Genomic DNA, 17,873 nt, shown 5'->3' on the forward strand with positions numbered 1-17,873 from the left:
TCTCCCATTTTACATATTATTAGTTCTACATGAAATTAAGATCATGTAATAATTGTGTTTTAATTAATGACTTAAATGAGATCCAAAATATACAACATGGGTTTTTTTTTTTCCTTTTTTTTTTTTTTTTAAACTATTTAGGTACTCACTTTTTGTATGTTTGTATTTTGTGGCTTCATGATGAGATTTTTACTGAGAGATGTGGTATGAACATGACTAGGCTCAGATGAACTGGAAGGTCTCGCTGGACCCACAGACCTGCAATACAAACATATACTTATTCACCACAACATTCTGCTTTATAACATTTTATTTTTAAACAGTAGCCTCTTTTCAGAATGAGATTTTGCAAGGACTTTGCGACTTTTTATAGTAAACAAGGAAAGTAAAAATTGTCTAGCGCTCCTGCAAGAATAAAAATAAATATTGATTTTTTGGAAACCAGTAGTCTGTTAAATTAGGTTCTGCAATCTGTGGAAATGCAGCTTTGTAACACCCAAGAGACTATTCTAATGAATCTCGCATTTAAACAGTAATGACCTCAAATATGAAAGTTTCAGCTCACTCGACTGAGTTTAGATAAAAGGCCACGCAGTGTAATGAAACTATTTCAAGCAAATGAAAATAAAGGCAATACTTCCTTCACTTCTGAATTTTTTATCACAAAAGAGAAGAGGTACAGGGTCAAACCAAACCCTGTATTATTTACTGACAATCAGCAAAGTTGAACTAAACCAGGAAAAACACCGCTGTTAATACTTGTAGCATATTTTAGTTAAGGCTGGCTCTTTCTGAAATATTCACATCGTCCTGTGATGAACGTCAAGATGAGAGCTGCCACGTTTGCAGCTACTCTCTACTGATATCTAGTGGAGTATAACTAGGGAAGAAGATCATACCTTAGTTTCTCTATTGTTGTCTTTTTACTTGTAAACAGCCATCTCATGAAAGTCTTCCTTTTCAGATACATGATTGATCCAGCGAAGACAAGGCACAGAACGGTTATCAACACTCCTATGGTTAAACTCTTATTATCTGCAACAAAACACATTGAGTTAACTTCTGCCAGGAGCCATCGCTGTTGAAAGGTGGGCTGTGGATGGAGCAGGACATTGTTGCCTGGCCCGGGTTTCTAACTGCAATGCAGGTGAAGGTAATAAACTATGAATTAAAGACTAATAAGCTCTTATTTCTTCTAGCCTGATGCTTGAATTTTGCCTGGTTTTAAAGTTGCTTCTTTAACATCTGGGGAAAAATTGGTTAAAATATAATGTTGTAGGTCCCTTCCAACTGAACTAGTCTATTCTATTGTAGTCAGATATCTAGGTCCAAACATGAACACCTCTCTCTGCACCTATATTGAGGTCCTGCTTAGGTTGTCACCTGCAAATGGGGCCATAAGGTGCGTGGGCTGTTGGCCTCATCCAGCCACCCACAGGGTGATGGCCATAGCAATGCCAACTGGCACCTTCTTCGTGGGCTGCCTGCTGCCAGGGTGGGAGGGAGACAGAGGCTGAGAGGGAAAGAAAAGGGACAGAAATGCCCAAATCATGGCTGGGGTAAAGCGCAAACTATTAATTATTCCGTCCCTCAAACACAAGCAGTAACCCTAGCTCCTTTCTAACCAGATTTTAAGGGTTTCGTTGCGCTTTAACACTGGGAAAACAGCCTGAAATCTGGGCTACTGCGGCCCAGCCCAGATGGCTGTCAAGTTGAATCTGGAGGCAAGCGAGGAGTCGAAGGAAAGCCTTCAGCAGCAGCCTTGTGTGCTCTCAGAGGGATGTTCTGCTTAGCGCGGGGCTGCAGCCTTCTGTACTTGTTCCAGTTTTCAGAGTGCTTTAAGCTGCTTTAAGTACCTTGCTGGGACCTAAGCGAGGCACAACGGTGAGGTGAACCCCGACTAGATGACTTGCAGCTGAAAGAAAGCCTTATTTTTAGGAAGAGGCAAGCAGCAGCTCTGATCCTTACAGATATGTGATATGGTCATTGCCTGGAGGAGAGGATGTTGTGATTCTTCAGGACTGCTGACCTAAAAAACGCACACGCCTGCAGTAGGAGAAACAGCTTTAATCTTTGCTCTGGTAACCTATCATCACTGTCTCAGTTTTATCCTGATTGATTTTCAGCCAGCTGGCTCTCGTCTACTGGCCTGAACCCACTCGGGTGCCGGGGAATACAGTCAGCAGCACTGACCGAACAAGCTCCACGTGGGGCTGGATGGGGCATGAACGCTACGCTTTTTACCTTAGAGCGCTGCGGAGTCATAAATCCCTCACCATCTCTAAAAGATTAATAAAATCGATAAGCTAAGATTATGCAATTTAAATTAATTAACACTTCTACCTAACAATTAAATATTTAAGGCTTCTTTGTAAGAAAAATACAGAGCGTCAAACACACATGTTTATCCTAAGTCAGGTGGGTAAAATCAGTTACTAAATACTGATGAGACCGTGTGCCTTGTTTGACTAAGCTGAAAGTATTTTACTGAGCTAATGCTTCTGTAATTTGATTTAGAGATGTGCAAACTCAGATCATAATCCAAGCCACCCCATCAAGTGCTCGTACTCCAATCCAAGTGTCAGCGATAGAAAATTAGGTCCTCTAGCAATTTCCGTATTCGTTTATTCCCAGTATTCCTGCATGTAGCACTGTCTTTTGAGAAAAATGGTGAAACTACCACACTATATTAAACTGGTGTTAAAACAATTTTCTGTTAAATTGAAGAGTTAGCTTCCAAAACACAAAACGCAAGAATTATCAAGGATGTTCTATATTTGCCTTCTCCAGTTAGTGTTGTCTGTGCAGCATATTATTATAATATATTTTGTAGTTCCCCTGGATACTTAGCTTTCAGGTGAGCTGAAAATCGACTGTAATGCTTTAGAGCAAGTCTTAAAAGGAAACATTTAACACACAAGTAATCACATTTGTTCAGTGCCTGAGTGCGGTTTCTTTGCTATCTTACCCGCTGGTAGGTATTTAAAAAAAAAAAAGATCTTTCAACAGTGAAATCGTACTGTGAAGCTTTGTCATGGAAATGACTGTGATGTCATAAATCCACTATTACAATTCACTGCAGGATCTGGCATGTAGAGAATACAATCCATTTTGGTTTTGAATAGCATTATTCATATGAAAACATGCAGATCATTCTTCCGGCAAGTGTTAGTCTATATATGTATATGCGAGTAGACTGCTTGTCCTGTCACTTACTCAGACATAAATCAGAAAAATCTCTGTGGCAGTCACTGAAGTTACAGTACTCTGGGGGAAAATTGGCATGTGATGATTATCAAATCTTATAAAAGTTCACAATGTGTAGAAATAATTCTTTCTGAGGTTGGCCCAAGGTGAAGTAAGATACTATAGCCAATGTTCTGCAGATGGAACAAGGGGAAATTGAAATACAAGTTATGGAAAATGCGCATCTCCTACTACTATCATATGCGAGGACGAATTCTAGTAAATGTGTGACAGCTGTCTATAAAATGTAGTTTTAATCTGAGATAGTCAGAATCTGCTGTTTTCCACAATACAAAAGATCCTCCTCAGAAGCACAATATCAAATATATTTCTGATTTTTGATTCTGCAGTTATTTTGCATTTGTAATCATTGCAATATCCACTCTTCATTAGGCACCCAGCTACAGAAGCTGGTTATGTGTACGATAAGGTAGTCCTGTCCGGATGCACTCGGTGGAGAACACCGGAGCTTGGCATATCTCAAGGTGAATCCAAGAGTACTGCAGCGTTCATCTACCATGGCAACAGGATTAGCTCAAGCGTGGGAGTTAGCTCCTCATCCTCGCCTTAAATCAATACCATTTCCTACTTATTGCAGTGAGATACTCAACATGAAAAAAAACAGAAAGGCAAGGAAAGGCCAGGAAAGGCAAAGAAAAAAAACCACCTGGACCACTGTGCCTTGAGTTACGCAAGAAAATTGATGCACGCCGCTAGCCTTGGTTTTGCTCCACTACATTTTCAAGTTGGTGCCAATGTGTTTGGATTAAGCCATTTGATTTAATGACTTATTTCCCGATCTTGCTCGTTGCATACACGACTCTCTATCACGGGAACAACAGGTAAAGCATGAATCACTACTAACCTGCTTGCCTAATTGGTCCGCTGTCAATGCTGCCACCAAACCCGGGCTTGTCACAGTAGGGGGGGGCCCAGTCAGCCTCGCAGTGACAGTTCTTTTTATTGTTGCAGACCTGCAAAACAAGACAAATGACTGAACATGAAAAAGATTACCCTATACATCGGAGAGCAGCACTGGCTGATAAGGCCCCCTAATCAGATAGTGACCCATCTGAAAGAAATAAAACTTATAGAAGGAAAGAGATGTACTGGTATCTCTCTGCTGGCATAACTAAGAGGGCATACAGCGACTCTGAATGCAAGACACCATGGAGTAACAGGGAACCTAAAAAAGCATTATTTATTTGGCAGGTAATTGTTTTGAGTTGCACCAGCTGACAACTTCAATAATATAAGGATAATCACACACCTCTTAAGTCTTATTCGCTCTTTGCCTCCAGGAGCAACGTTATCTGCTTTCTAACTTCTGTTCTTTCTGCCTTTGTACGAATAAGAGTCTCTCTACGCTGTTAATGCTGTAAAGCTTTGTCAGCCCACTTGAACACTCCTATCCATCAAGGATGGCACTACGCTGCATGCTGATTTTACCACTGCTCAGTTCCCCCAGCTCTAAGATGGACCAGTTGCTGGAAGAACATGTGAAACTGAAATCAGGGCTCAGGGAAACCTCCCTTTGATATCGCACCTTCATTTTCTATATGGATACAGTCCTCAGTGGTTTTAATCTGGGTTAAGCAACAACTAGCAAGACCTGATTTACCAAATGCTCTCTGCAGAATAAGAGAGCTCCAAAGAGCTCTCACAGAATCATATAATCATAGAATGGTTTGGGTTGGATGGGACCTTAAATATCATCTAGTTCCACCCCCTGCCCTGGGCAGGGACACCTCCCACCAGACCAGGTTGCTCCAAGCCCCGTCCAACCTGGCCTTGAACCCCTCCAGGGACGGGGCAGCCACAGCTGCTCTGGGCAACCTGGGCCAGGGGCTCACCACCCTCAGAGTGAAAAATTTCCTCCTGATACCTAATCTAAATCTCCCCTCTTCTAGTTTGAAGCCATTGCCATCATTAACATCAGTCTGTTCCCACTGCACAGAGCAGAAGGAGCCGGTAGACTCACGCCGTTTTCCTCAGGAGGTCCCACAGTCCCAAACACCCACCAAAAGAAGGGCCGCTTTTTATTTCCTTTTGCTGCCACCCAAGTAGTGGCCATGTGACTAATGCAGAGGCCAAAGCTCCATGCTGTATCGACAGAATACATGAACTGAACGGGTGTAAAAATTTGTCGCAGAGGACAAAATTGGGACAGTCACACGTAGATGCTCAAAATGATTTTTAAGGAAACTTTTTGAGCTTAGGGATAGTGGTCAATATGGTCCTTAATTCTGTGCTAACACTGATCTACCACCACCACGGAGAAACCACACAACAGATTAATAAATGGGTTTCTGAGTAAGACACTAGGTAGTTCACAGGAGGCTGCAAATATGCATTTTTCTGGCAAGGTCAGCCAGCAGGCTTTCAGAAAGACTATACTGGCTGTGTCCGCAGAGTCTTAAAATATCGTTCACTGGTTATGGTCATGTAAAATGCAAAAAGAAAAAAAAAAAAGATTTACTTTTCAGAGACAGCAAGATAACTAAAAATATCATTTGTTAAGCATTATTTCTTAAATTAAAGCTCTACAGGAGTTCCCATCCGTAATTCCACAAGGTCATTCTTTTGCTACTTAGGAGTCACCGGAGGTTCTCCCTCGTACGGACATAAAGATGCCAGCCCAAGCTGATGCTCATTCCAGCACAACGCCAACATGCAGCACCATCAACACTGCACAGTTTTTCAAATGTGGGATGATAAAATAAGTTGAATCAAATTAAAATCCCTTCTCAGGAGAGGACAGAGAATTTCCTATGCCTCTTCCAATGTGGTTGCCACAGCTTTTCACAGAAACAAACAGCTCATCAGCCAATCAAGGGTAATAAGGCATAGCTTGACATAATTACCATTTTCATAATATAAACTAGGTTTCAGAACACTGATACTATTAACTGATATCATCACTTTTGCATCCTGCACCACTTTCATACCATGAAACTCAGCGATATGGTCTTACTTTATTTTAGTAATTTTGGAAGTGCTATTCCATTTGAATCTCAATTTGAATGCATATTTTAACTTCTCTGTATCCACATAAAAACTGTATTTTTTAGCTGTTAATGGGAATTCTTCATGAAGGAAGGTTAGGCTTAAAACTGCTTTGAAGAAGACAAAATTCCTTTTTATCACAGATTGTTAATTAAGAACAAGATAATTACTACCTGATAAATATTTCTTTGTTAAAGAAAAATAATTTCATCGCTTGCAGTTCAAATGAGGGACACTGAAAATGGGAATACATAACAAAAACGTATTGCAGTGACGGACTGATATATTCCAAACAATCATAGATCCCAAAGCTATTACATAAAATGATTTCTTGTCTAGTGTTTATTGTCTGATGGTAAAAAAGTGTTCCTATAATGCTTACTCCACGTCCATGGCACTTTGTTGCACATTTATGTACACCAAAAACACTCGTATTCTGGCACCGGCGATTAAGGCAAATCTGCAAAATAAGAGAAAAGGAGTTTTAATAGGGACAGAACTGCTGGCGCTCACACGGCATCACGTCCCTCTCCAGCTCCCTACATCTCCTCATCCATCAACGGTGCTTTTAGCAGTGCAAGATTTCCCAATACGCGCGCTGCATTGCTGGCGTTACATTGACAGAAAGATAAGGACACCAGAATTAGGGGTTGTCGTCTTCTTACACCTTTGTAAGTAGGTCCAGCTCTGCGGAAGCCGAATGCTGCTCTCGATCGGCATCCTGGCCAACGCTGAATTTCAGACATAGTTCGTATTGGGTTGATGTGCTGAGCTTGTGTAAAGAAACACTCAAGAGTTTCACTGAAGTGGAACTCGTGGTGAGCTGCTGGGGCTCTGGGATTTTTTAAAGCCAATTTAAAAAAAAATGCATTTTGCATTTTTTCAGGACCAGGAATGCATTGAGCAAGGTTCTTTCGTGTACCTGATCTGGCTGCATTCATGTCTTCACGGCAGCAGATGGTTCCTCAAGGCAAGTTTCAGGTCCCCTCATGGTGTAAATGAGCGTAACTGTTTATATCAATAGTGCAATACTTGTTTGTGCTAGTAAAGAACTTGAACCCAGGACAGCCCGAATATTTAGCTGAGGGCACTGATATATACGGGCTCATCATTGTTCTTCAGCAAAACTGAGACCTTTCTAGGAGTTTTCCCAAGCTAAACATCTTTTTGGGTGTCAATTATAAACCAACCATATTTAAAGTGTAACAATAATAATCTTATAGGAAATGGACGTAAACAAATGGCATACGCGAAGTAATAAAATTCAATTTTTTTTGTTTCCCAGACATTACAGGTAAGCTTTACTGTGCCAATATAGCTGAAAATTGAGGCAAAGCAAGATCAGTACCATCTAATAACACCATCAAACAATCAAATGACTGATGAAGATGCAATGAGAATTTATCCAACTCAAAATTGAGAAAAAGAAGATATTAAGACTGGAATAACTGTTACTATGCCATGTTGACCAAAAAAAGAAAAAAGAAAAAAAATCACTGCACAATTTTGCTCATGTTTAACTGCAGTTCAGTTCAGTAGTACTAAAAGTCCGTCACAATAATTAGCATTAAGCAGGGAACAGTGTTGAAGGAGACGACAGGGATGCTTAATCAGGGCACTTATCCCCTGGGGAGAAGGAAAAATGGGAAGGAAATTAGAGTGAATTGGCATCAACATGCACGCATGTAGAGAATATGGTCTGATTACAGCAGTATTCACAATTCAAATATTCATAGTGCAGTAGCTCACAGAATTTTGATCACATTAAAATGGCTGCGTTTCAAATTGCGTGTCTTCAGCTTAGAAAACTCAAGAATATTTAAATTCATATTCTTAATCCATAATACAAATGCACTAATGTCCTCAAAGTAAAACATACAATTTCATAAGTATTAGCCTGTGTATTCTATAGTGTGTATGTGTATGATTAGATAGATTAGAAAGATTAAATACTCATTAGTAAAACATAATGGGGTGCTTTCTCAGCGTCGAATTTTCTTTGAAAAGACATTTTATAACAGATTGACTTAGAAATGTTGCAAGGCTTGTTTTCCTGTAACAGAGCTGCAGTTTCACTAGGGACGTATTTTAAACCCGTTCCCAGTGCAGTGCGATAATCCCACATAACTCAAAAGCATTCAGAAATTCAGAGGCTTATTTGAATGTGCCACAAATTATCAAAGCACTTTTTTTTTTTTCTTCCTTATTGCAAGTAATCCACTGAGGGTGTGGAAACCTTCTTCATTTCAATAGTTCTTGGAGTCTTTTCCATTGCTCCCCCCTGTAAACTCATGTCTCTCTCCCACCTTTCTCCCGTCTTTTTCTCACGAAAGAAAACCTAAGAATGGGACAGCCATAGGAAATCTGGACTACATTCACACCGGATAATTCACAAAGTTTGCAAAATACAATTGCAAAAATCAGTTTTGGTGGCTGAACATCAATGGGTTTCTATTTTTCTAGTAGCATATACAGAGATAGCTTTTCCCGCAAGAAAAAAAAAGAGGAGGGGGAGCCATAATCAGCAGATATAACACATTTTGAAACCTAAAGTGACGTTAATGACAGTTTTGTAATGCCATAGACACTGGGAAAGCGAATACATTGAACTCCTCAGAAACTCATTCACCATCCTGTAAGGTATTCTGCTGTACTTATTTGCAGAAAACCTCTAACATGGACAGATACTTGGGACTGCCCTCAAAAAATCAGTAATAAACTTAAGCAACTTTTATTGCATCTGCAAATCTGAAACCCAGAATACTGGCCAACAAAGGAAGGGAGTAAAAATCTGACTCAGTGTGAGCATGAGAAACAATTCTTTTATGGAAAAAAAAAAAAAATATCCCAAAGCAAAACCCGGTCAGTTTAGTACTAAATACTTGGCAACATGAGAACAGTGATGTTCTCCTCGTTTGGGAGTATTTCAGAACCTTACTTTTCCATCTTCACACTTGGTTCCCGACAGCACGAGCCCAGGGTCGGGCATATCATCCCCCAAATACACGTGGGTACCACGACACAGAATCTTGCCACCTTCCTGAAGTGGGATATTAGTTTCTATGGAAACAGCATTGGTACCAATTACGGGTCGATTTGCTCCTCCTTGACACTGAATTTTGCCACATTTAGCATCTCTGAAGGAAATAAAGAGAACCAAAGATTAATTAAATAATTTTAGATGTTATAAGCCCTCTCCCACCACCGTACATCTGGTCCTGTGTTTGTAGGGGGAGACCCTACCTGGGTTCGCATTTAGCAAAGGAGCTCTTGGAGTCTTTGCCACAGTTGCCGTACGGATCTCCTGCAGAATTGACTCTCTCAAAGCAGATCCCAGGAGCAGGTTTCGCACCTGAAACAAAACCTAATCAGAACTTTCATCTCATACAAGGTGTTTTCAATAATTTTCTTTGAGCTCCGCTGATGCTTTGGGGGAAGGTAAGATGCGCTCTGCATAGCGATGAAGCACAACAAAACAGGAGTGCTGGATCAGCATGCTAATCGAAGAGCCTGGATGTGCGGGTTTCCCACTGTTATTTGTCTCTCTTGGCAATGCTGAGCAATAGACAAAGCAGAACTCATTCTCTTTTAGAATTCCTCTAGATGATATCCCTCTTGTGAATCCTCCTAGGACGCAAAAACTTTTAACAAATGCCAAATCCAGTTTGGTGAAGAAAGACAAAGGCCAGCTGGTAAGTTAACTCCCTTCTTTTTACAGGAGTCCACATTATGCTAGTGAGAGCCCAGGAGCTGAAGCCAGAGAAAATACTTTTCAAGAAAGGCCTTTTTAAGTGCAATTCAGAAGAACAAGAAACCAGAAAAAATCCAGTTGCAAACCAGGGTGCTATATGACTGTAAAAACACGACAACATGCCGTGGCAAGGAGAATCCACTGCTGTTTGCGGAAGCTAATGTACTGAGGAGAGGAAGGGAACCCATCCCCACCCTAATCCTCAGCAAATCCACTCCTGAGAGGAAAGACCGACTTGAAAGAAGGGTTGTTTCTACCATGGTGGTAGAAGTTGGAATCTGGGAAGACAGGCAGCATCTGGTTCTTATCTACTCTAGGATTTTATGAAGGAGACATATCCTAACGGCAAAGGAACTTCCCAGATGGGAGTAGTACTGGAAATGTTTGTGCAGACAGATTACTCATCCCTACATTTTAGAAGTTAAAAGGTACTATTAGAACATCGATTCTAATGTCTTATACAGACAAGCTCCTGTCCATTTTCCCCTAGAAAATAGTTCTGAAAATAGTACTGAATATCTTCTAGGGAAGATACATGCGTTCACCTGAAACGTCTACGAGGTGGAAGATCTACTTCCCTCATTTGACTTGTGCAACAATGAATTAGTCCCTGTATTAGAATTTAATCCCTTTGTTCCATTTCAAAGTGTGGCTTTTATTTCCAGCCAATAATTGTTGGTCCTTGCAAAATTAAAAGGCCCTTTGCTAGGGCTCTTTACTACCCCATATTTTCTTCCCATGAAGACAATTAATAGCACAATCAAGTCACTGCCACCATTTCAAGTACTTCAACAGGCAGACTTGCTTTGAGGAGACAAGGTGGTGAGGAGATAGACTGGCTAAAACTCTTAACAGATATCTGCTAGATGCATTTTTGTACTTTTGATAGATCAGCCAAACTCAAACAAAAAGAACTGGCAACAAATGATGTGATAGCCTAAAGGCTGAGAATATATAATTTCTGCAGTGTTCCCTGATCTTTAACAGAGACAGAATATCTGAGTTAATGTTATATTTTTTTTCAAATGTTTTGAGCCACTTCCAAGTGCGTATGCCTCTAACTGTGGGTAAAACATATCATTTATTTAAACCATCCTGAAGATTCCATTAGAAAGCCTTCAAAGAAGAAGAAGGTTTTTTTTAAAAAGGGGTCACATTCCTGGAGACGAAAATACAAATATGATTCTAAAACTTCCAATTAATGTGGATCTTTTCACTAATAACTCAGAGATTAAAGCCTCAATTAATTATCTGCATTTCACAGTCAGAAGCTTGACTAATACTATATACTGCTGAACAGCAATCTAATGCTATTAAGGACAAAATATTAAAACTTGGAGAGGCTTAAGATGGCACCCTCTTCTCCTTCTAACATTTTTACATACTGAAACTAGAAAACCCAGAAAGAAAGGCACAGAAGGAACAGAATGTGAGCTGCTGCTTCCCTGGGGAGCAGGACAAGAGCTTGAAATTCTTTGGAAGATTACGATCAAGCTTGCTGAGTTCAGAATATTTCTCAAATCTGGAACTATTAAAAGGGACTCACACAGGATTCTTTCGCTTCTTTTCATTAAACCACAAGCAATAATCAAAAAATCAACAAAAGCATCCAGACAAGGCACTGTGCAAAAAGCAAAAGTAAAATTTCCATTTTCAGCATGTAGATTCCTCCTCGTCTTTCCAGGGCAGGCACATTAGCTATTCAGCTTGATACAAACATTAACATGTGCATATACTATGCCAGCTTCAGAAGGGAAGGGGAGGGAAGGAAAAAAACACGCTGTAAGCAAGAGGCCAAGTAAAACTGTTTTTTCTCCCACATCTGCAAAGGCTGACTTGCTCAGACCTACCTCGCCAAAGGAATAACCCCCCAGCCATCTACCACGATCATATGCGACTGCTCTGGGTCTCGTTTTTTCTTGGCCGGGAGCCTCTTGCCCCAACCAGTTCAGGCAATGGTGTATCATCGCAATGACTGGAGGCTTCCTTGGAGATGTGTCAGCAGCAGCCCAGAGCTCAGACACACTTTCCCCAGAGTGGTGTGTGGCTCCAAAAGCCGCCAAAAGCAAAATGAATGCTCACATCCTGCGCTGTGACTGCAAGTGACCTAAGAAAGACTTGTTACAGAAATGGTGTTAAAAAGAGAAAGGGCTCCCTGAAATACTAAGATTTTAAGGTATTTGTCTTCCCCTTTCAGCTGGTGAAACCTTTTTGCTTGATTGGTTTTTTTGAATGTAGAAGTCAAGTGTGCTACACATGATGGAAAGCAGCCTGCAGGAAGAAGAACACATCTGCAGCATCCTTGCAGGGCTCAGACAGTGAGCTTTAACTCCAACCAATAATACTTGACAAGAAAACAGATCTCATGGAGTACAAAAAAATGCTCCCCTGCCAGGCTCGGAGCAGTCTGTGTATGAAAACACCTGGTACCCAATGATCATCTGCAGCTTGGAAATCAAAATCTAGCTTCAATTTCTGTCTTTGGTATCAAACCAAAACATGTTGTTGCTTGGGATTTAGATGGCTGCTCCCTCTCCTGACTGGTTTCTCACAATATTTGGACTTTTTTATAGATGAAAACATCAGAGGGTAGGAAGCTGAACAGATGGAGCTACCAAGTTAAAAGGAGGTTTTCAGAGGATGCTTAAGGAAGAGAATTGTAATGTTGTGTTTCTGGAGGAAACCCATTTATCATGATTGCACTGTATAAACTGAAGCAGCAAGTCCTGTCTTTCTCTATTTCGCAACCTCTACAGGCAAAAGCAAAATGGTTTGTGAGGGATTTCCAGAGGTTATTAAGTGCTTTGAGCTGGATGAGCAGAGTTTATTTCACTTTGCTATTGATAATTACAGTATCGTGACCCCGTAATTAAGGTCCTGTCAGCCTTTCCACGCCAAGCCTTATTCAAGGGATTAAATCAGCCACTTGAAACTGCGGAAGGTCAAAGCTCACCACTGCAGTTGTCAGCCTGGAGACTTCTTCCCCCCCCCCCCCCCCCCTCCAAACGTGTATATTGATGAGCCTACTTCTCTCCCTATACGGCTGCCAAAAAAAAAAAAAAAAAAAGAGAGAGAGAGAGAGAGGTTCCGTGCTTTTGGAAGCGCTCCAGAACCGCCGCGCGGGTTCGGACCGGCGCAAGAGCCGGGGCCAGGAGAGCGCACGGCGCGGGCGTCCCGCGGGAGAGGCGGGGCTTCTGACCATGGTGCTGATTCCCAGCGCAGGGCAACGCCCCCCGCACAGCGCGAACGGGACTTAACCCCGGCCCCAACGCTGGCTCAAGACCTGCTTTAACAAAAAATACATACAGTGTTTATGGGCGCGGAGGTGGAAAAGGAACCCCTCTGAGCAAAAGGCGGGAGTTCTGTTGCTCGGAGCATAGCGACAAGCACCACGAACAACTGTATAAATTCATGCAAGCATAGAACTACTGTTCTCTGTCACGTGATTTGCACCCAGATTTTATATCTCATTAAGTTTGTTTTACCGCGCTGATGATGCAAAGCAAACTTTCCGCGAGCTCCCCTTGGCCTCTCTCTTCATCTCGGTGATCCCTGTTGTTAGGTCCGTGCAAGACTGAGATGGGGTTGAGCTGTTATTTGTTGCGTTTACGAGATGCATTTTTTGCATCTCACTAGCTCCGTGAATATGGCTGAATGCCTTTCACATCTCCAAGAGAAAAGGCCTGGCCATAAAGCTGTGATCATCAAAATATTTTGCTTTTACTGAATTCAAATCTTTACAGTGCTTGGATAAACTAGTATTTTTCAAAAAAAAAAAAAAGCACTTAGCACTGGTTTAGTCGGCTAACTTAGATGGGGAAGCCCATCTATTTTGCCTATAGGGTTGGACCTGGAAAAAAAACGCAAAGCTCTTACACCAGTGACAGGCCTTTGTAACAAATATTGACATTAAAATTAAGACTGTTCATGCTTAAACAAACGGCCATGTCTATGCAACTAATTTAAGTATGTTCTAATTATTAAGTCAATGCCTGCCACTGGCTCCCCCAAATCACTGCTTTTGGCCCTCTCAGGGAAAGGAAGGAAAACACACTGACAAACATCTCCTTTCCTTCTCCCTAAAGAGTCATTTTCTCATCAGTGTAGAAAAAGCCATGAGGCTAAAGCTGAGAATCTTCTACTCCCTGGTAATCAATAATTTCTCTCTTTTAAATAGCTTTATCTGTGTATCTAGCTGCTCCCGGAAAATGCCAGTAGAGTACCAGACATTGCACAGCTGCATTACTATCGATGTGTCTTTCAGTCACACCACTATCAATAGGTCACATCAGTGCAATTTGATATTTTTGAACACGAAACAAAAAAGGTCACAAGCAATTCACGCATGTTGCTGCTTAAGGATAAAAAGGACATGAATTAAGGTGAGAGAGAGAGTAGAGAATTTTACGTGTTCTGTGAGCAGACTGGAATGAACTTGGTCTTTAAGAGGAATTTATGGCTATTTTCAGAGACTGTCCCTATGTGCTCCTCCCCTCTTTCACTCCAAGCTTTCCACGCTGTTGGAGATAGGGAATAGCAAAAAGTATTCCTCCGTTTGATTTGAATTTATTTGTTGAAAGCGACAAAAAGACCCCCCCAAGGAAATGCAAGTACCTCTTTCTGGAAACAGGTTCCTATTGCTCAACCTAATGTTAACAAGCTCTGACAGTGCTCATCATTTTTCTTTAACTAGATCTAAAAATATTAAGATTGATGTTTATCATTGGGCTACTGGACATCCGTAACCTGACGAATAAAGGAAGATATATAAGAGAAGACATTGATAAGGAATTCGATATACTGAACATTATTTTAAGAAAGTTATTGTATTTTGTTCTGCATGTCTTTCTCCTACCGGCAACAAGAAAAGAGGAATTAACGTAAGTTAACTATGATCTGTTTTCTCATTATGGTATTGAGTTTTCTTTTAAAACCCCCCTCCACTCCAACACTCGCAGTTGCTGAAAACAATTTTAATCAATTACAACAATCTGGTAAAAGGTTCAAATGTATCTTTTTGATACAATGTCCAGAGACAACATCTTAGAATGTCAAGTCTCTCTTTTTGCTACAAGCTAAGTTGGAAGGAAAGTTCTTCCATCTGTCCCATGATATTTTCCCAACTATTTTTCCCAGCTAGCCTTCTTCCCATGCCACCCTGCGTCTGCCAGCTCATACTCCAACCAGATGTCATCAAGTGGTGGATATTCACATCCCTAGTCTTTAAATCCAGAATATAGGCCTTGGTTTTCACTTGAACCATATGTACTAAACTGTTTGAAGGTTTACTTTACTGGCATTATTTCTAATTCATATTTCCAAGAATGTGATCAGAATCAAGCCTTTCAGTTCAGGTTTTGTAATGTCCCATCCTCCCTTTCAAAATCTTTATCCCTGGCTATTCCCAAGACAAATAAGAGTATTCCAGTTAAAGTCTGTTTGTGCTCCGTTCTTAACAAAGTCATCTTTCTCATAAGCAGACCCCCATGGCCTTGACCACTGGAGACTCCAGCCACAGCAGTGCCCATATTGAATAGTCCCAAGAAGGAAGACAAGAAAGAATTAGGGAAGCCTGGGGAGGGGGTGGGGGGGGGTGTTGGAGGATGTGCTGTGTTGGGAAACAGACTTGGCAAGGGAGCTGCAGCAATTCAGCTCCCTGACCTTTAGCTGAATTTTTCTCAGCGACTGAAATTATTAACAGTCCGACCGAGTAACTTTCCATGGCATGGGAAACTGGTTCATAAGGAGATTTTGCTTTATACAAGAGAAAATGTTTCTGTATCCAGGGGACTGAAAATCCCAGTATGACTAAGACTGGAGGCTATAATTGTACGTGGCTATATGAGCTCATATGAGCTCTACGACGCGAGTGGGATTTGGAGGAGTATATCAGGTACGTGGTTTGTTCCACGTGGGGAGTTTAATTTTGAACTGGAACTCCTCTAACGTGTTCTTATACCCACACGACCAATCTAACCTGCTGTCTGCATCAGTGGCATTATTTCTTCAGATGCTTTAATGCTCTTTAAAAGAAAAATTGCGAATGGTCTGAGTCCCTGTGAAGATAACAGATAAATCCTTCAATAGACTTCTGATGAGGGTTTTGACCAAGGGAAACATCTGTGTGTTATTATATTTATACCTAAGTTTTGGAACAGAGTCGAAGGCAGAGAGATAGTGAATTGAAAGAGAGTAAGGGAGATGGAAAAAATTAGTTTAAAAGAAATAATTAAATCTAGCTCTAAATAATGCTTCTCTTCAGGAGAGGTAAAAGTGGTATTCCCATTTGAGAGAAGGGGTAAGTGAGATGCTGAAGGAGACACGACTTGTCGCCAGCGATGCAGGAGGCAACAGCAAAATGCTGAGTTAGCACTTGTATTCCAGTGGAAGGGCCACAGGACATTACAGAAAGGTGAATGCTTTCCTGGGATATCATGTTTCGGATAACCCAAGAACTCATGCTATTAGATTTTTGCTAAAAGTAAGTAAATTCCCAAGGCAGAATAAAATCACTTTCTGCTTCGGTGTGTACTCTGCTAAGAGTACTGTCAGGAGGCAGGTTTACAGCGTAGAACCAATTAATAAAATACACACAATAATACAAGAATTCTACGTTAATTCAAATACTGAGACCTGTTTTGGGATGTAGACAGACATATATGTTTTGCAGATGAGCAATTTAGAGCGCAGAAGGAAGCTTAAATACCAGTCTAAAAAGGGATGTGATTTTAACCTTTCAAGAGCATTTGGCGCTGGGTGGGATGACCTAAGGCCGTTTCAAAGTCAGCATTAGATGATTTGTCTAAGTTCACCCAGCCATTTGCAGCAGTGTTGCAGAATGAGCCTAGTTACTGTTGCTCTCTACCTCCTGCTGCAAGAAACGAACACGACAGCAAATCAAGGATAAAATGAATCACGAAATGATTCCCTCATTATTCAGTTCCCCTATTTCTGAAAAGAATAGGTACAGATTGGTACTGTATAAAATTCCTCCAAACCCATCCATAATCACACACTTTTTTTTTTTTTCTTTTTTCCCGAGTCTCTCATAAAACCAGATCTCCTGGTTCTCAGGCTCACCTTGGCCCCAGAGGGTGATACACTGCTGCTCGTGGGTCTGGCATATGCCGTTGTAGCAATAGCCGTCCACCCCGTGGCACGCGTGCCCGTCGTGCAGGTACACGTTCGCTGGGCAGTGAGGGCCGGCTCCCGTGCAAAACTCGGGCAGATCGCAGGAATTACTTGACTCTCTGCAAGAAATCCCGGCCGGCTTTAACTGCAAAACAAACAAAACCCCTTAACTGCTGTAATTCCAATCAATCAGAGGTTTGCAGTGGTACAACCCATGCAGCACATGAACAACTTTTTCCACCGGCTCTGCACCAACTGACCGCAGAGGACAGTATAAGGATTACGCAGCTCTTAAATACATTTATGTGACACAGGTTGGGAAGGGTTTGGCAGGAAGGAGGCCCAAACTGAAGCTGCAGCTGCAAACATCGCTCACGTGGCTCAGGTCAGAAGGTAAACCCAACCTTTTATTGGTTTTCAAATACGAACCAAAGTTTTCAGAGTGCCTCCGGCAAAGGATGCTCTCTAGCACTGACCAAAAGTCAGACCAGAAACCCTTTCATCCACGTGGCCTTAACAACGCAGCAGCGACCAGGGCAGTCAGCTGATCACATAACACTAAGTTATGTGGTATCACAGAATCACAGACTGGCAGGGGTTGGAAGGGACCTCTGGAGATCATCCCGTCCAACCCCCTGCCAGAGCAGGGTCACCCAGAGCAGGTGGCACAGGAACGCGTCCAGGCGGGTTTGGAATGTCTCCAGAGACGGAGACTCCACCACCTCTCTGGGCAGCCTGT

The 17,873-nt window shown here is 41.5% G+C and overlaps 1 protein-coding gene across 1 annotated transcript in view; it reads right to left on the reverse strand.

The window, feature by feature from the left end:
• The window catches only part of ADAM12 (ADAM metallopeptidase domain 12), a 189,906-nt gene that overhangs the window by 10,841 nt on the left and 161,192 nt on the right, over positions 1-17,873 (reverse strand). Inside the window, exons 14-20 of the mRNA XM_054206751.1 lie at positions 17,084-17,279; positions 9,496-9,604; positions 9,191-9,389; positions 6,635-6,712; positions 4,112-4,220; positions 900-1,035; positions 150-258 (exon numbers count right to left, since the gene is read on the reverse strand). Coding sequence (XP_054062726.1) covers positions 150-258; positions 900-1,035; positions 4,112-4,220; positions 6,635-6,712; positions 9,191-9,389; positions 9,496-9,604; positions 17,084-17,279 — 936 coding nt within the window. The remainder of the gene's footprint in view (positions 1-149; positions 259-899; positions 1,036-4,111; positions 4,221-6,634; positions 6,713-9,190; positions 9,390-9,495; positions 9,605-17,083; positions 17,280-17,873) is intronic.

Source organism: Rissa tridactyla, chromosome 6 (genome assembly GCF_028500815.1).
Source record: "Rissa tridactyla isolate bRisTri1 chromosome 6, bRisTri1.patW.cur.20221130, whole genome shotgun sequence".
In the NCBI taxonomy this organism is placed as follows: Eukaryota; Metazoa; Chordata; class Aves; order Charadriiformes; family Laridae; genus Rissa; species Rissa tridactyla.